This window comes from Procambarus clarkii, chromosome 52 (genome assembly GCF_040958095.1).
Source record: "Procambarus clarkii isolate CNS0578487 chromosome 52, FALCON_Pclarkii_2.0, whole genome shotgun sequence".
Taxonomy (NCBI): Eukaryota; Metazoa; Arthropoda; class Malacostraca; order Decapoda; family Cambaridae; genus Procambarus; species Procambarus clarkii.
Window position 1 is genome coordinate 10,535,527 of NC_091201.1, and position 20,350 is coordinate 10,555,876.

The 20,350-nt window shown below is 37.5% G+C and overlaps 1 protein-coding gene across 1 annotated transcript; it reads left to right on the top strand.

Moving 5' to 3' along the window:
• The first annotated feature begins 4,015 nt into the window (after nucleotides 1-4,015).
• On the top strand, nucleotides 4,016-19,190 carry LOC123763739 (transcription elongation factor SPT6). The gene is given in 12 exon segments (XM_069304368.1): nucleotides 4,016-4,148; nucleotides 7,302-7,501; nucleotides 8,568-8,669; nucleotides 9,359-9,578; nucleotides 10,282-10,403; nucleotides 11,226-11,438; nucleotides 12,103-12,289; nucleotides 12,759-12,903; nucleotides 13,317-13,759; nucleotides 15,042-15,171; nucleotides 15,715-18,855; nucleotides 18,896-19,190. Coding segments are annotated over 12 exon segments (5,331 nt in total).
• Nucleotides 19,191-20,350: the final 1,160 nt, after the last annotated feature.

Below are 20,350 nucleotides of genomic sequence, written 5' to 3' on the forward strand. Positions count from 1 at the left end.
TGGTGTCCTGGGTTGTGTAGTTCATTATTTTCCATAAAACTAGAAAGTTGATTCCTAATCACTCTTTCAAAAACTTTTATTATGCGAGATGTTAGTGCAACTGGTCTATAATTTTTTGCCAAGGCCTTACTACCCCCCCCCTTGTGCTATATCGTTATATCTATATCAGCTATATCTGCTGATTGATGTAGCAGATGGTATCTCCCCTGTATATAGGCTCTTTGTCCATATTATGCTGACCGCTCGCGCTTAAATTTTTTTAATGAATATTGAATTCCTCGAGTCCGTCCCAGGAGCTGAGTGCATGGGCATATTGTCAATTTCTCTTTCAGTCTTCCGAGTTCGTGTTAATATCCGTTATATTATCTGCAGCTTGAATGTCATTCATAAAGAAGCTGTCTGGATCATCAACATTCATGTTGTTTATTGGTGTGCTAAACAGCCTCATACTGGCTTCTTAGAATTTCACTAATTTCTTTGTTGTCCTGTGTACGTCACAATTCCACACACAATGTTGACTAAGGCGTGTCTGGGATCACCCCGGCCCTTGAACCCTCATCACAGCCCTTGTCGATTTGTTCATTTGATATCATTACGTCGCAACCGGGTTCTTTGCTGGTGGAACTAAAATTCTCGTATCCGGCCCCAAGTTAGTAGTAGCTTTCAAGGAGTGAGCTCGGTAATGCAAGTAAAACACAATAGGGGAGGTGCATTGAATACGACAGCTCATCAATTATCACTTATATAATCACTTCCCATCACCTCATATATAATCCTAAAGGAAGTATTACTACACTTAATATATACACCAGTGTCACCAGTACACTTAATGTATACACCAGTATATTTAGTGTCTCTCTCATAGGACACTAAACACTCCTCGAAGCTCAATCGATGCAGTCTTGTCAGCAACCGTGTTTCCTCGACCTGAGTTTCCAGCACCGTCCTCAACCAGTACTGGTTGAGGACGTTGGAAACACCAACGAGTCTACCCTGGCCACAGGGTAGACTCGTTGGTCTACAGTCAAAACACAGTCTCACATGGTACTCTTCGTGCACGCCCACAGTCAGGTATCCTTTGGAGGTACTTATCCAGTTCTCTCTAGAACACTGTGAGAGGATTGCCAGTTATGCCCCTTATGTGTAGCGGAAGCGTGTTGAACAGTCTCGGGCCTCTGATGTTGATAGAGTTCTCTCTCAGAGTACCTGTTGCACCTCCGCTTTTCAACGGGGGTATTCTGCACATCCTGCCATGTCTTGTGGTCTCATGTGTTGTTATTTCTGTGTGCAAGTTTGGGACTAGCCCCTCTAATATTTTCCACGTGTAAATTATTATGTATCTCTCCCGCCTGCGCTCAAGGGAGTACAGATTTAGACTCTTTAGTCGCCCACGCATTCCTGTGGCTCAGTCAGGTTAAATAGAAAAGAAAGAAAAGAGAAATCGCACGTTTCTAAAGTTTAATTTCACAATGCATGTGGGTATATAATATTTGTTTTTGTTCCATTGTCTGTTGTGATATGGAGATTGTCTGGCCGCAAGAACAGCTCATTCATTCAGTCAATCGTGAATCCTACAATTGATTTGAATATTGGGAAATACTTTTTCTGCCAATTATTCTTTTGACTTCACTAAAAGTTATGAGGCAATGAAATTCGTCCTGAGGTCAGATCAACCAACACGATTCCATTCCCAATTTCCAGAAGTTTATGGGAGAATATCTCAGCTGATGTATCCTTTTGCAGCTGGACACGCATATTTGTAGATAATTTTCACGTCTTTACGTGGCACCTTAACGTAGAGTATTTCAGGCAAGCATTTTTTACTTCCCCTGGTGTCGATCGAGGGATTACAGGTAATGTTTGCCTGAAATCTCCTGCAAGCAATGTTAATGCGTTCCCAAATGGTCTGATGTTTCCACGCAAATGTTGGATTGATCGCAATGATCGAAAAAGAGCCTTAAGCGATTTTTTGTGGGCCATTGTGCATTCATCCCAACAATTGGTTTACATTTCTGCAATACTTTTCCCATGCTGGATGCTTTGGAAATGTTGCACGTGGGAGTTTTAATGAATTGCATGTTCAATGGCAGTTTCAAAGCCGAAGTAGCAGTTCTTCTAAATGGTAGCAATGTCGTAGCTATTCTATTGCCATTTTGGAATCGAAATGCTGTCAGAATCAGTCTAATTAGGAAGGTTTTACCAGTTCGTCCTGGCGCATCTGAGATGATTTATCAAACCCCGTTATTGACAGTTGGAATTATTTGATTGTAAATGCCTTTTCGCTCAAGCATTAGCTTAGGAATATTTGATTGCACATACGACAAGAGATCACCCGTGATCACGGGTGATCTCTTGTCGAAGAGATCAAAGCAGCATCAGGTGATAGCATTTCCAATTGATTGGGAACTTTGTTCGCGATTTCTAAGTTCAAATCTTAAATCACTATCAACGCTCCATTGTAGATTTTTGCTGTGTAATTCATGTTCGTATTTGAATTTTTCTTGCGTATTTGACGGATAATATCTTCAGCCATGTGCGATTTACATTTCTCCCATAGCTCTGTTGGGGGATTATGGAGAGCAGGTGGTCATTATGATTGTAAACAATACACGAATTTGACTTGTATGTTAATGCATACATCCCAGTGTCGGTCGTTATCCAATAAATTCAGAGCTTGACATGCACTACGGGAAGTGGCATGTGTTACGCCGTTTACAAATCTCAATGGCTGCAACAACGTTGGACCTGGCACATTTACCAACACCTGCGAAGAAAGAAGTATTAATCTTGATTGGGATGCACAGTGTACAGTCTGCCAAGTTTATTTGAATATGCCAAGTTGTCCGTCGACTTGCTCTCCTCGTTTGTGTCATTCAAATGATTTTCTACTGGCATTCCATTTGTAATACGTAGCCACTTCCGAATTCAGCAGTTTCGCAAACGCATCATTTGTACATAACGTGAAGAAAGCAGTTAACGTTGTAGCCAGTGGATTCATAGCTGTGTGTGTTGCACATTTGCAACTGTGAAATAAACTTGTAATTTTCTTGTTTTCAAAACAAAAAAACAAAATACTAACAAATATTTCAATTAAAACGCAGATCATCACAGCTCAATTTCATCACCAATTGAACTGAAAAATGAGAAGAACTTAAAAAAACGAAATGAAAAACAATGAAAAAAGAAACAGATAAACTATACCCATGAAATGAACGGTATGGTAAACAACACAGCTCAATTCCAACGCAATGTCACACAAAATAATTAAATCAAAATGAAAATATATAAAAATCTATGAAAATTCAATTTATTAATGCAATCGGAAACATTGAAATGGAATCGTAACATATTTTGTATAGCGCGTGTTGCTCTTACGTGCAACAGATGGGGCTGTTTTTCAAAAAGAGCATGTTTTTACAGGTCACAGGTGTGGCATCTAAACAGTAGGTATATAAAAACATGCATGTATTCGAATGGAATGTTGTGTCAAAATTTCAAAGCAATCGGTGAAGAACATTTGGAGATTATAGCATGTGTTGCTCCTACATATTACAGATAGTGTTGTTTAAAAAAAACATGTTTTTTCCTGTCACAGATAAGGCATGTATATAGTAGGTATATAAAAACACTAGCTTGTTTTTAAAACAAGTGTTTAAAAATACTAGTTGTTTAAATGCAACGTTGTGTCAAAATTTCAAAGCAATCGGTAAAAAGGTTACAAAGATTTCTCTTACATGAAAAACACAGTTTTTAAGAAAAAAAACATTTTTTCCCCCGCCACAGACGTGACATCTATATAATATGTATATAAAAATCCGCTCGGAGGCGAATGGAACTTTCGGAGATTAGCGATTTTGAACAAACGAACATTTCCATTTTTATTTATATAGATGAGGATCAGTTATCTAAAAAAAATAATTCCATATCAGTATGTTAGATTTGATAAGAACAAAATTAAAGCTATTAATTTAATATTCTTGTATCTTCAGGACTTTAGAGAGAGAGACCACCAATCATGTCCCAGTTCATTTACTCGGGAGCAGAGGAAAGTGAAGAAGAGCAAGAAAAATATGAAGAAAATGAAAGGAAAAAATTTAAAAAACTAAAAACAGTTATAGATGACTCTTCTGAAGAGGATGATGACGATGGTAAGTGATGCAAAAGTTCTCAATGTTGTTGTTGTTGTTGTTATAGATTCAGCTACTCGGAACAAGTTCTAAGTAGCATGGGCTATGGTGAGCCCGTAGTGGACTTTCCTGGCACTGGAGCGGTGCTGAATGTGAATGTGAACGTTCTCATTGATTCCAAGACTTTGTATATATACTATGAATTTGTTTCATCCATACCTGATGAGGTTCTAGAATTTCTACTCCTCAAACCCGGCGCGAGGCCATGATTGAATTTTGAGAGCTTGGTCCAACGGTCTGTTGACTTGGAGCGTACCACATATCCACCATAGTCCAACACTTCTTGAAGAAAACTATCTAGTTTTATCTTTAAAAAATATCCGTCAATATTATGGCTGTGAGGTTGTTGAACAACCGTGGACCTCTCATGTTTATTCAGTGGTTTCGGGTTATGCTTATGGCCCCCCTGTTCTTCATTGGTTGTATTCTGCATTTTCTTCCATGTCGATTACTCCAGTATGTTGTCATTTACTGTGTAGATTTGGGACCTGGGCCTCCAGTATTTTCCACGTGTATATCATTTGATATCTCCTTTCTCTTTCTATCGAGTACATTTGGAGAGCATTAAGATCACTTTGTCAATGAATTATTAGGACGTATCCCAATAATTTAGGTGCTTTATCGCGTTTATTTATGCCGTATATGTTCTCTGAACTCCCTCTATTTCAGCAATCTGCTTTCAGCAATCTTAAATAATTTGATATAAATGTATGGATACACTTCATTGCTATTGTTAATGTTCTGATATATTTGTCATTTTTAACGAGACGTAGTTAAGAACAAAGGCAACTGCAGAAGGCCTATTGCCCCATACGAGGCAGCTCCTATCTATAACCACCCAATCCCACTCATATATATGTCCAACCCGCGCTTGAAACAATCGAGTGACCCCACCTAGTTAAGAACAAAGGCAACTGCAGACGGCCTATAGGCCCATACGAGGCAGCTCCTATTTATAACCACCCAAGCCCACTCATATACATGTCCATGAAACAATCGAGGGACCCCACCTCCACCACATTACGCGGTAATTGGTTCCACAAATCAACAACCCTGTTACCAAACCAGTATTTACCCAAGTCTTTTCTAAATCTAAATTTATCCAATATATACCCAATGTTTTGTGTTCTGTCTTATGTTGCTATTTTTAATACCCTATTAATATCTAATTTGTTGTGTCCATTTATCCACTTGTAAGCCTCTATCATGTCACCCCCCTAACTCTTCGCCTTTCCAGTGAATGCAATTTAAGCTTTGTTAATCTTTCTTCATATGAAAGATTTCTAATTTGGGGAATTAACTTAGTCATCCTACGCTGGACACGTTCAAGTGAATTTATATCCATTCTATAATACGGCGACCAAAACTAAACTGCATAATCTAAGTGGGGCCTAACCAGAGCAAGATATTGCTGAAGAACCACACCAGGTGTCTTGTTACTAAAGATTCGATTAATAAATCCCAATGTCCTATTTGCCTTATTACGAACATTCATGCATTTATACTTTTGTTTTAAATTCTTACTAATCATAACTCCCAGATCCCTTTCGCAATCCGACTTCGCAATCTCAACACCATCAAGCTCGTATCTTGTAACTCTACCATCATTACCTAGACTCAGAACTTTATATTTATCAGCATTAAACTGCATCTGACAATCCTTTGACCATTTCAAAACCCTATTTAGATCAACTTGAAGTGATAGTGAGTCTTCTTCCGTATTAATTTCCCTACCTACCCTACCGATTTTTGTATCATCGGCAAATTTGCAGATGTTGCTACTCAAACCTTAATCTAAATCATTTGTATATATTATAAACATCAGAGGTCCCAGGACAGAGCCTTGAGGTACTCCACTAACAACATTATCCCACTCTGACACATTTATACTAACTCTGTTTCCTTTGGTATAGCCATGCCCTAATCCAACTTAATATAGCACCCCCAATACCATGAGCCTCTATCTTTTTAATCAGTCTTTCATGTGGCACTGTATCAAAAGCTTTGCTAAAGTCAAGGTACACAACATCACAGTCCTTACCACAATCAACTGCCTCAACTATGCTAGAATAAAAAGATAACAAATTTGTTAAACAAGAACGGCCATTTATAAAAACATTTGCGACTCAATTATTAATTTATGTTTTTCAAGATGAAGACGAATTTTATTTGCAATTATCGATTCGAGTAACTTTCCCACAATAGACGTTAGGCAAATTGGCCGATAGTTTGACGCAAGTGATCTATCTCCTTTCTTAAAAACTGGTATCACATTACCAACTTTCCATAACTCTGGCACTCTGCCTGACTCTATTGATTTATTAAATATGGTAGACAGTGGGTCGCAAAGCTCCTCTTTGCATTCTTTAAGCACCCTGGCAAACACTTCATCCGGCCCTGGGGATTTGTTTGGTTTGAGTTTTACTTTTTGTTTAATTACAACCTCCCTGGTAACTGCTAAACTAGTCAACCTGTCCTCGTCCCCACCCACACAGACTTGTTCGGCTGAAGGCATATCGTCAAGTTCCTCTTTAGTAAATGCAGATATAAAATATTTATTAAAAATACTACGTTTTATACCTTAATTGTTATTAAGTGTTGAAAATGAAACTAGGTGACTTGACATCAATCACAGTACTGTTAGTGGGCTCAGAAGCTTCCCAGTGCTTAGTTATTATACCATATGGCCTTGCTTCTGTGCTTCCAAGTTAATATATCATAAAGCCTTGCTTCTGTGCTTCCAAGTTATTATATCCTAAAGCCTTGCTTCTGTGCTTCCAAGTTATTATACCATAAAGCCTTTTGTAATATGCCAGACCTTCAAAACTTTAAGAAATGAAGGGAGTTGTCAGTTGTCAGAAATGTCAGTTGCTTAATTTAAAAACTGCAAAGGTGGTCGTTCTGGAGCCTGTTGAATTTTTGAACTATCTCATCAATATTTTAACTTGCTTAGCTAAACGAACTGTGGGGTTAATTCCTTAAGCCCATTATGTGTCTCTGTAACCTACATTATGGGGTTCATAATAAATGAACTAAACTAACTAAAACTAATAAGAACAATACAATAAGAATAAAGAACTTTCATCGCATTCATCTCTGGTTATTTATTGATAGATGAAGAGAAAATTCGTGAAGAAAATAAAGACTTCATTAACGACGACGATGAAGAGGATGATGAAGGAGATTCGGGGTCAGACAGTGAAAAGTATGGCAAACGAAAACGGCGGAAGGACGATGAAGATAAAACCAACTACCTCGATGATGATGATATTGATCTTATTGAGGAGAACACTGGTATGAAACTTGACAGAAAGGTTAGTTTTCTCCAATAATTATTGTAATATATATTTTGTTTATATTTATACAAGTTTCTGTACAGGATAGAAAAAGATAATTTGCATTTTTGTGTTTTAAAGAATGAAAAGAACTTGAATTTCACACCGTTTAGATGAATTAGAAACAAAATTGGGAAACCATTATTGCTTCTGCTGGCATATATATAAGTAGAGAAATATAATTTAAGATTAATTTCTGATATATATCTTATATATATAATATATTTATGGCACAACTCTCCTAAACACGAGAGTGAAGTATACAACTTTAGAACACTTTCCCACCAGGAGACTCGAACCCTCGCCAGCACAGAAGCCTTCCAGCATCTGGCATAACAGGTACGCCTTAACTAGGAACTACTAGGAACAAGGTTAAGGCGTACCTGTTATGCCAGTTGCTGGAAGGCTTCTGTGCTGGCGAGGGTTCGAGTCTCCTGGTGCTAAAGTGTTCTAAAGTTGTATAATATATTTATATTTCAATTATATAAAAGTGTATTTATATAATACACAGTATACAGTATTTTTCAGAGTGAATGTTTTAAAAATAAATTTTGGACAATTATATAATTTTTATGGTAAAATTTTAGTCAAAATTTTGATTAAATCTTCCTAGAAATATATGCTGATTCCAATTATAGCAAAAACCAATTATGCTGTCTTGTAAATTCAAGATTTTACTAGATTTAAATAAATTTTAAAAAATGTATATTTTTAAAAACGGGTTGACCAATATATAAAAAAAAGGTGTACTTTTAAACATTTGGCTGCTCCATAATATTGGCTGCCTCACTGACTTGGAGGTTGTGCTACAATGATAACCTAAGTAAGTCTCATAAGATTATCTAAGGAATAACCAAACCCTTGAATCATATGAATGGTTTCGTGAGCGTGTAACATACTAAATCTCTAAATAAGATACTAAATATACTAAGATACTAACATACTAAATAAGAACTATAATACTAGCATAGTACTATAGATTGTCGTCATGACAATTTTTTGTTTATGAATTAATGTATATATGTCTTGAATTTTTGTTTCACAGAGAAAGTATAAGCGTTTGAAGAGGATTGTGGATGAAGAATCTGACGTAGAAGAGGAAGATGTACAGGGTCAGATTCGAAGAGAGATCTTCGAGGGTTCAGACGTAAGTAAATCTCTGGAGTTTATGTTGTATTCAGTGCCACTTTATATGCATGAGCAGTGTTTATAAATTGTTTGTTTTCTGACGATGTTTATTAAGAGGTACCCTGTGTACTCACCTTACCCTAGTTGTGTTGGAGGGGATTAATCTCCCGCCCCTCAACTATTAATCCCAGTGCTTCTCGAGAACTGCTTCCTAGGATCCTCGAGCTCTATCAAAACTGCATTTAAAACTGTGGAGTTAGCCTCCACCACATTATTTTCATTTACTAACTACTCTGACACTGTAAGAGTTTTTTCTAATGTTTCTGTGGCTTATTTGGATACGCAGCTTCCCCCTGTATCCTCTTATGCGTATTCATCACATGTCAAATAATCCCCTGTCGGTTCCCTGAGAATTTTGTATGTGATGATCATGTCTCCCTTAGCTCTTCCATGTCGTTTGTAGTGTGTGATGTTTATTATGAGACACTGTGTGTGATGTTATCTCTCGGTCATTCTTCTTTGTTCTGCTCTAGTGGGTTAGAAATTTTGAATACAGTAAAATAGTTCGAGTGTGCCTTTTAGTCTATCCCTCTTACCTGCATAATTGACACTTTAATGAGAGATATTTCGTTATTGCTTAAATATTATTAGTTGTTTGAGTCTGTTTCCTTCGTCTGTCATTCATAACTTTAATATCTGGTACCACAGGATGAGGAGGAGGATGGGGCCTCCGCTCTCCACCCTCCACAGCACCCTGAAATGTACGCGTCAGAGGAGGAAGAGTCTGATGAAGAGAATTTCATTGTTGATGACAAGACACCCAATGTCAAACAGGAGAGGATGGCTATGCTTGAACCTGGTGGAATGGAGGTTGCCCGTGAAATATTCGGCGGTGATTATCATTTTGAGGACTTTGAACAACATGAAGGTATGTGTTTATTTAAATGTAAATTAAATTATAATGTGGCAGACTAGGTATGTCACACTATTCTCACTTCTCAGATGTACAATCTGAGTACTTTTATTTTGACATTATATTTTGTGTATTTTATTATTGCAGTTTGCTCTCTCTCTCTCTCTCTCTCTCTCTCTCTCTCTCTCTCTCTCTCTCTCTCTCTCTCTCTCTCTCTCTCTCTCTCTCTCTCTCTCTCTCTCTCTCTCTCTCTCTCTCTCTCTCTCTCTCTCTCTCTCTCTCTCTCTCTTTCTCTCTCTCTCTCTCTCTCTCTCTCTCTCTCTTCTCTCTTTCTCTCTTTCTCTCTTTCTCTCTCTCTCTCTCTCTCTCTCTCTCTCTCTCTCTCTCTCTCTCTCTCTCTCTCTCTCTCTCTCTCTCTCTCTCTCTCTCTCTCTTTCTCTCTTTCTCTCTCTTTCACTCTCTCTAAGTTGGAAAAACAATTTGAAAAAACTTTGATGTGGACAATCAAACCTACATTTCAACCATCAGCGTCGTTGTGCCTTGCATATTCACTCAATGGGAGATTTTGCTGCCCAACAAAAATATTCATAATATTGACTAGAAGTTTAAAAAGTTTTCTTTAATTTAATAACAAATTCGATACTTGCATGCAGGATCTTAAATATTTATCCTCTAATTTCTTATGTTGTAATATTCATGTTTTTTGTATTCAAAAAAGAATGGGAGGAGCGTGAAAATGATGATGATGACCATGAGAACGATGAAAAAGGCGATGAGGGACGAGAGCATCCCCGAGGTCGCAAGGATCGCGGGAATCAAGTCAAGAAGACTATTTTTGAGGTATGTTATGAGGAGCAACTGCAAGCCACAAGATTTTTCACTCATTGTGTAATTATCATTAAGGAAGGCATTTGTATTTTCACAACGGCCAGAGAGAGGCTGTTGTTTGTGTAGAATATGTTAATAAAGACAATGTGGGAAGTTATGAATAAAAGATATGAATTAAGAGTGAAGGAAGAGTGCGTCGATGTGGGTCAGTTCATTGTACATAAAATTAGAGCGAAGATTATTTTGGCTAATTTGATGGCAAGAAGGTCAAGATATTACATACTACATGTGAGTGTGATGGAGCAAGAATTTCGTGGTCGGGAAAAAAGATGCAGTTTATTGAGGGCCAAAATGTTTAAATCTTGTTTACGTTAAGTTACAAGATGCAGTACACTCACTGTAAAAGGTGAGTGTACTTGCTCACCTTTTGAAAGGGTTGAGGCGAAAGACTTGCTTGATGTGAAAGATATGGTGACCTGTAAATCATTCTCATCTTCAAAACTTTTTATACAGTCCTATATTCTACTTGTTTGGTATAATGAGAATACTTACCTTCTGCAAGAAGATTTTCGGGCAGGGAGGCAGCAATTAATATTTAACCTGTCTCAGTAGTAATTTGGGGACCTGGATATAAATTGGTTTTAGATCATGCACTAGGGAAAAGTACTGCTGAATAACATAGGCGGTTGTCGTACCTGGCTTGAGCCATTTAATCTCAACCCGACCTACATCATGAAAGTAGGAGACAAAATGTTGGAGGTGGTGATAAAGATCAAGTTAATGAGTGTGTGGCAACATTAATTACGCATACAAATATAAATGCTATTCTTTCAGGTATTTGAACCTAGTGAATTAGAGCGAGGCCATTTGACTGACCAAGATCATCAAATCCGGAAGCTGGATATTCCCGAGAGATTCCAGCTGAGGCGGATACCTGTGACTCGCACCCGTGGAGATGGTGACGATCGCTCAGCAGATAAAGAGCTGACTCAAGAAGCCAAGTGGATCTAACACCATGCATTCTTCAGGCCATTTATATCCAATCAGGTAGTTAATTTGATTTTGTTGAAAAGTATAAATAATAAGAATATACATGTATTTCTTCTCAATTTGATGCGCAGGGCTAAAGTTCTTTCAAATTTAAATACATAATGCAATAGTGGCATCTGTTTTACAGATATGACACTAACTATTGAGTTTATTACCTCCCAGCAGCACTTTTAACCACGTCTGAGCCTGTGTATGGCTACTGCAATGTCTCTGGATATCTTTTTGGTACCCAGTGGCTGTCCGTACCGCATCGCAGTGGGTCTTCCTTCCGGTACTTTGGCTCTGTGTAAAAGTCGCTCTGTGGCGACTTTTGATAGTTGGGAGTATTTCTTCTTGATTCGATCCTTCATCTGTGAAAAACTTGGAGGTATTTGAACCTGTACAGCACGTAGAGCAGTGGCAGTTTCTGCTAGTTAGTCTGCCTTTCATTACCATCTATTCCAATGTGACTGATTGACAGTCCTAGATTGTGTGCTTCTTTCCTTTATGTAGGATTTCAGTGATAAGTTGTATATTATCTCTGATGGATAACAATGCCTGGAACGAAGAGGCATTGGAATCTCTCGGCATTTTTGTGTATGGTTCATGGCGTCTTTGCCATTGATGATGACCACAAAGTCGTTGGCAGTAAATTATACAACAATACCATTATTTTGTACAGGAGGGGCGTGAAAAGGCAAGGCATGGCTCGCACAAGGATACTAATACGATCCAGAAAATATACAACGCCCTGGACTTGATGAGGAACCAAACCTTCGAAATTCCATTTATAGCCTTTTATAGGAAGGAAGAGGTCTGCCCTGAATTAAACATTCGTGATTTATGGAAAATCTATCGTTGGATGAAAAGGTATTGATACTAAATATCAACTTAATTATATCAGATAAACCATTTATGAAAAATTTCAACTTAGTTATATCAGATAAAGCGTTCGAAATTTGACGTTTAATAATCTTTTATTCTCTAAGAAAATTTAAATTTGTGGAATGAACTATTTTTAATATATGCTAAAAGATTCTGTATATGATATATTGAAAAAGTTCCTAATCATGATGCAGCACAGGTTTGAACTACAATCAATTAGTCTGATATCAGTGATAAAGCACGTCGCAGCTTTAAAATGCAAAGAGCCAGCATCAAAGGTTCGACAGACAACCTAGATGCTGAACTTGTATCCATTATAAATTACAGATTGACACGAATTATCTAAAATTTTATATCGTGAATTATAAATGAAGAAAAAGTATTGTAATTATTAAAGATGCACAAATCAATAATGCACTAACCCTTAAATACTTAACTTGTAAATTTTTTCACAGTGGTGTCAACTGAAGTATCGCAAGGAGAACTTGCGGTCACTCTTCCAGTCAATGAGAGAATACCAAGGTGATCACACCACGAAGGACCCAGATGGTTCACATCTAGAAAATATGCGCATTCTTCAGGAGGAGGACATTGTAAGGTGAGATGACATATTACATTATGTAAAACACTTGCCATTATGTAAAGCATTTATTCAACTCTGGGGATGACATGAGTCTGGGGATTCATGTACTGGTGGAGTATGACCCCAGTTTCTATTCAGAGTTACACAATATTCAGACTCGTCACTTGCGCCAACTAACTGTAGCCTAACATGATCCTAGCAGTTACTATATAACACTATCGCGTGGATGTTTGTGCGAACATATATAAGTACGAACAAGCCTGAATGGTCCCCAGGCATGTAGTTTTCACGAGCATATATAAATAATATAGGCGCTGGAACTAAATAACTTCTATTATTCTGGTGTTAAATGGCATTTAAATTTTTAAAAATATTATTGCTTGCCTTAAATCAAGCAATGATGATAAACATTTTGTTTTATTTTCCAGAATTGAGGAGATTGAAACTTCAGAACAGTTCAATGATTATTACAAATTTTTCCTGCTTCACTATAGCAAAGATCAGCTATCAATGCGTGACCACATGAAAACCAAGCACAGGAAGCAGAGAACCGCACCAAGAGTCACTAGGGGTTTTAAGAAGCATGATCATGGTGAACGGGACCAAAATGGTGCTGGTATTGAGGATGGGAAGATTCAGAGGAAAGTAGACGAATATGAGGATACAGAGGATGCAGATGAATATGAGAAGAGTGGTAATAATAAAAACAAGAAAGGTTCATTGAGAGCTAATGAGGATGTAGAAAAAGAGGTGGAGACAGAAATAGAAGAACAAATGGAGGAAGAAAATCACGAATCTGAGGAAGACTCTGAGTCTTTGAGAAGAGTTGTTCGAAAACACGAGTATGAACTTCTGAGGAAGGCTGGTATTGGTGAGTATCTTTTTGCATGATTGCTTCAATGCCCCCATTTAGGTTACTTAGTTCAAGTTTGGCCTCCATATTATAGAACTGAAATATTTTCTCTTGAATCCATACAGAGAAGGATGATTGATGCCAGGTATTAGGAAACCTCTCTTATGAAGAGAGATATAAGAGAGATCTTATATCTAGAAAAGATATAGAGATATAGAAAAGATATAGAAAAATTATGAGTAAGAGGTAACATAAAAGAGATGATTGAGATTGGGGCATTGATATTGCTCTGAGGCATTGTTAGAAGTATTATTTTTTTCTTTCTAATGTTAAAATATGAATAAAAAACTTTTATTACAATCTTTCTAATAAATATATATGTATATGACATACTATGGCCGGGATTGAGTGAGAAAGTGCAGCAGTAAACAGGTGTTGTCAGCGGTCTGCTTAAGCCTCGTCCGGGGCGGGAATTGTCGCCAAGATAATTTTACTTAATTATTTCAGTGTCTGAATAAATTTAAATTTTTGGTTTCTTGCAGTAATATTGATGATAAATATTCAATTTGATAAATGTGTGTAAATAACGAAAATTAACACGTGATTAACACGAAAATTTGATAAATGTATATTATAAAATGTGCAGAATATCACTATACTTAAAAATAATTTGCATGCTAGACATGAATATTATGAAGATTAAACCACACACCAGAAAATGAGGAGACGACGACGTTTCGACCACCATTATCGACTATATTAATTATCGATTATTATTATTATAGACACATTAATGATTGCGACAATCAAATTGATAATGGTCATCAGACTTGCCACGCATATTTTGAACGTAATTCTTATAGCACGCATACAATACAATTTTTGACGTAGTTCTTACCATTTTTTTTCCACGTGCGGTGTTGCATTGGGCTCGATATTATTATTTGTCATAGAACGCGTATAGATAGATTAGTGTCACTAATTAGTTAAATATCATATTCTTATGAAAATTTATATTCTTAACTGTATGATCAAATAATCATTCTGCTTTTACTGATACGACACTATATGCACACTCATATATCTTCATTTTTGTGCACTTTAACGAACCACGAAGAGCATAAATTCCGTGATTTGAATTTAGATTTGGTTTGTATCATTGTTTATCTAATTGTTAGCATAAACAATATTACATAACAAAGTAACTAGTGAAATGCAATATTCATAACACATTTTTAACCATTAACTTGTTTAAAATTTAAATTATTTTTTGTTATTGATTCCAAACTCAAACTTTCAGAGTCACTTACAAATAAATTTGGCCTGACTGCTGAGCAGTTTGGTGAGAACCTACGTGATAACTATCAGAGGTTTGATTTTCAACAGTGGCCAGAGGACCCCACGAGGGAAGCTAAGCAGCTCATTTCCAAGTAAGTAATGAGATAGTTGAATGATTTATCTGTAAATATACAGCTAATGGTTCTAATCACGAAATCACGTACAGCTAATCACGAAAAATAAACACGTGATATAAAAATCTGAACCCTCTCAATTCTGGCACTAATAACGTTGCAAAACACGACTAAAAACTCACTCCTGCTTTAATCCATCACTAAAAAAGGACTCTCAATTCACTAATTTAACCGCATCATCCTACTGAAAGTGTAAAATAAATCAAGGATAAGACAAATGGATAGAATTTTAGCATTCCTTTGCGCTATGAATGTACAAATGGCTAGAGATGAAGGGGTTTTGCCTAAATTTTGCACCTTTTGTTCAACGTTTTCCATATATTTGAATTAAAGAATGTGGGTAATAAAAAGAGGACAGAACTCCAGAAAATGTCCTTAAATCTCAGCAATATGGTAAAATAAATATTTTGTAGATATTATAATAGTTATTACTTCATTACACTAAAAGTATTTTTTATTAAATATTCCTCATGAAATATGATGAAAACTTTGTATTTTCAGAATATGCAGCACCCCAGAGCGAGTCCTTGAAGTAGCTGTTAGGATGGTGGGTTGGCAGCTGTCTTGTGAACCCTTAATAAGACGCACAGTTAGAGAAGTATACTTTAAACGTGCCAGAATCAGTAGCAGGCCCACTCCTCAGGCTGTGAACATCATTGATGAACATCATTCACTTTATGAACTTAAATATTTAAAGGACAAACCAGTCATAGATCTACAGGGTGACCAGTTCCTTCGTCTCAAATGTGGTGTTGAAGACAAACTGTTGACCGTTAGCTTTTCCGATACCATTGAAGGAAGTACAACTAAGACTTACCTGGATGAAATGAAGCAGTTGTACTGCCGAGATGAGTTTTCCCAGGTTGTCCAAGACTGGAATGATCTGAGAGGCCGGGCAATTGAATTTGCCTACAAACGGATTATTGAAGATCTTAAAAGGGAATTGTCTCAACGTTTGCTCCAGGAATCGAATGATCACGTGATGGAAAAGTGTTGCAGTAAACTCAATAACTGGATAAAAATTGCACCCTATAACCCCGGAGACTTTTCTGGTGAAGACGAAGACTGGGATACTGAAAAAGGCTTCTGAGTATTTTCTATTGCATTTGTTCCAGACCTTTCCCAGGCAGCATTTGGTTGTTGCATTGACATTGACGGTGATTGTTGTGAATATATTCGTCTCCCACATTTACTCAAACGGCGCAATGCTTACAATGAAAGAGACGCTTTGGCTAAAAAAAGTGATATTAGGCGCATGCAGGATTTTATTACTCGCTGTAAACCACATGTTATTTCCATATGTGGACAGTCTCGAGAAGCTCTCATGGTTAAGGAAGACCTGATTCAAATTCTCAAAGATCTAGAAAAACAAGAAAGGTTTCCTAAAATAAATACAGAAATCATTGACAATGACCTAGCTCACATATATGCAATGTCCAAGAAAGGAGAAGCAGATTTCCTTGATTACCCTCCACTATTACGGCAGGCTATATCAGTTGGTCGACGTGTTCAGGATCCATTGATTGAATTCTCGCAGCTATGTAATGCTGATGAAGAATTACTTAACATTAAGTTCCACAGTCTACAGGACCAATTAAACTCTAAGGAACTACTCGATGCTCTGTACACTGAATTCGTCAACTGCACTAATGAAGTTGGGGTCGACCTAAATCGTGCCGTAGCACATCCATATACACAGAACTTGGTCCAGTTTGTTTGTGGTTTAGGACCACGAAAGGCCAACCTTCTTATTAGGAATATGAAGCAGAATAATCATCGTCTAGAAAACAGGAACCAGTTAGTTGTGAACTTCCACATGGGTCCAAAGATATTCATTAACTGTGCAGGATTTATTAAAATAGACACCAATGCTTTGGGAGACAGTGATAATTATATAGACGTTCTAGATTCTACCAGAATTCATCCAGAAGCTTATGACTGGGCTCGAAAAATGGTTTTTGATGCACTAGATTATGAAGATGAAAATGGAGAACCTGCAGAAGCCTTGAAGGAAATCTTAGAAACTCCAGAGAAACTTAGTGAGCTTGATCTTAAAGCTTTTGCTAATGAACTACAGAACCAGGGCTTTGGCAAGAAGAACACAACTTTGTATGACATTAAACGTGAGCTGAAACATAGATACAGAGATTTTAGGTCAACCTACAGGTCTCCGACGCCAGAAGAAGTTTTCAGTATCTTGACAAAGGAGTCGCCGGAGACTTTTTATGTGGGTAAGCTTGTTCAGGCTACCGTCACAAATTTTATACATCGCAAACTCCGTCGAGATCAAGTGGATAATGCCTATCCTCTCAGAACTGAAGGTACAGGTCTTTGGCAGTGTCCCTTCTGTCTAAAAAATTATTTTCCTGAACTAAGTGAAGTGTGGAATCACTTTGATGCCGGTGATTGCCCAGGTCCAGTCATAGGAATTAAAGTTCGATTAGATAACGGAATATCAGGTTTCATCAGTATAAAAAACTTGTCGGATAAAACGGTGATAAATCCAGCAGAAAGAGTGAGAAGAGATTGTTTAGTTCTTTGTCGTATCATGAAAATTTATCCTGATAAATTTTCAGTTGATCTCACGTCGCGATCATCAGACCTTCAGGACCGAAATAACAAGTGGAAGGCTCCAAAAGACACTTATTATGACCATGAGGCTGAAGAAAAAGATTTAAATTTGGACAGGAAAAAGATGGACCAAAAAGCAAGTCGGTATCAAAAGCGAGTGATTGTTCATCCCTCCTTCAGAAACATTGACTATAATGAAGCTGAAAAGGTTATGCAGGAATTGGAGCAAGGTGATGTGATCATACGACCATCAAGTAAAGGCATTAATCATCTCACTGCTACCTGGAAAGTTACAACAGGAATCTGTCAGCATATCGATGTGCTGGAACAAGCTAAGCAATATGACTTTTCTCTTGGTCAGAAACTATGGATTGGAAATGAAGAATTTGATGATTTGGATGAAATTATTACCAGACACATTTTACCTATGGCCAGTAACGTAAGACAAATACTTGAACACAAATATTACAAGGAGTCTATCATGGGCAATAAGGAGAAAGCAGCAGAGTTACTGAAAGAGGAGAAAAGGAAAAATCCGAAGTCGATCCCGTATATCTTTTCGCCTAGGAAGGATTTGCCAGGAAAGTTTCTCATGTCATATTTACCAAGAGCGAAAGTGATCCATGAATTTGTAACTGTCAATCCTGAAGGTTTCAAGTTTAGGCAGAAAATGCAATTCCTAAATCTTGCCAGACTACTTAATTGGTTTAAGCAGAATTTCCATAGAACATTATCAGGTGCAACACCAAGAATGATGTCCACAGGCACGTCATACATGGGCAACTCAACACCATATCTTATGGGTGTTGATGCCTTCACAATTCAGAAAGTGGCTCAGAACCTAAATCCACAAATGCTGCATAACCTCTCCCAGGCAGCCACTAATACACCTTGTAGTGTCAACACTTCTGGAGGATTCTATCATGGTTTCTCAAAATACGCTAATACTCCTTACACACCTTCAGATCAGACACCATTCATGACACCGTATGCCACCCCGGGGCCATCCACCATACCTCGCTATAATGGATCACAGACACTTGTGCCATCAAACCCAACTCCCTCACATCAATATGAGGCAGCATATTCTCAGCATATGATATATGATGACCAAAGTAACTGGACACTTACCTCAGCCATCTCGCTGTGGATGCCCAGTTAGCAGCCAAGCAAAAAAAAAGGATTGCAAAATGGCAGCAGATGCTTTGGTGGAAGTTAACGGTGCGACAAATGGACAAAATAGACGAAGGATGACGCCAAAATGCAATGCTGGAAACCAGTCAACACCTCGCAATACTAATCAATATAATGTCCGCACACCTCGCCATACTCCTCAATATGATGACCACACATCTCGCAATACTCCACGATATAATAACCAAACACCTCGCCTTTTCCATGGTTAAGTTCATCATCATCCATTCACACGCTAACATGAGCACTGGTGGAGATCAAACACTACCCTATGATGATGAATGCCATATATGTCTTTGGTATTGATGACAAAGTTATCTCATTACCTTCAAATTATATGTTTGTATATATAATTTGTACAGTTAAAGAATAAGGAACTGTATTTAATCATTACAATAAATACTGTAATTAAAAAAAATTTTCACGTAACTATGGTATTTTTACCAGGGCAGTCTTCAGTAAAAAGATGTAGTTTTCTGTACCTACATTCATCATGTTTATAGCATGTGAACGCTGTAATTTTGGATAAAAAAAATATTTTTTTATAAAGAAATGCAACGTGTCTCATACGAGATGTTGCATAACTATTCCAAATTTGATTTGTTCCTTTAACTTCATGTTTCCAACTATGACTGAATCTGTGAAATGTTTGCTGTGATCTGAGAAACAATTTAGTCAGAAATAATACACTTTATTTCTTTAGAGAAATACACATCAATTTGTTTATTTTTATCCTGTATTTGTTTGAATGAAATGACGCTGAGCGCACCCGACACCAATTCTTTTAGAAGGTGAGGTGTGATGGAACGATGTCAACGACATCTTTTGAGCCCACTGTTAAGAACCTTACTTCCTGTGGAGGTTCTTTCCTATTATAAATTGTTGGTGGACACATTGGAGAATGTTTTCTTGAAATAAATCTGCAGCTGATAACAGGGAGGCCGTGAGTGACTAGTATCACTGCTAAGTAATCCCTACTGAGCTGGAGATTGTTTAGGAATAATGTGTATTGGAATAGGAAAACTATGTGAATGATAAATGGACTCAATCAAAAAATGATTGGGGAATATGGTAAATGAAGTCAATACAGGATTTGATTGGAAATGTAGTAGTAGTAGGCATCCGTCAATCCGGTTATGGAGTAGTGCCCTGGGTGTCTAGTTGTTGTAGTCTAGTTGGATGCAGCGTCTGCTGCATCCAACTAGATTTGGCTGAGAAGGCCAACCCGAGAATGTCAGTCTCGACTGCAGCGAGCGCAGATAAAACGCTGAAGCGGGTGCGTCTGACAGTGGTCGAGACCTCCTCTGAAGTCTATTATCCTCCGCCTGCCTCTTCAAGTCAGCCTCGAATTCCTTCTGACCTTTGCATTAGT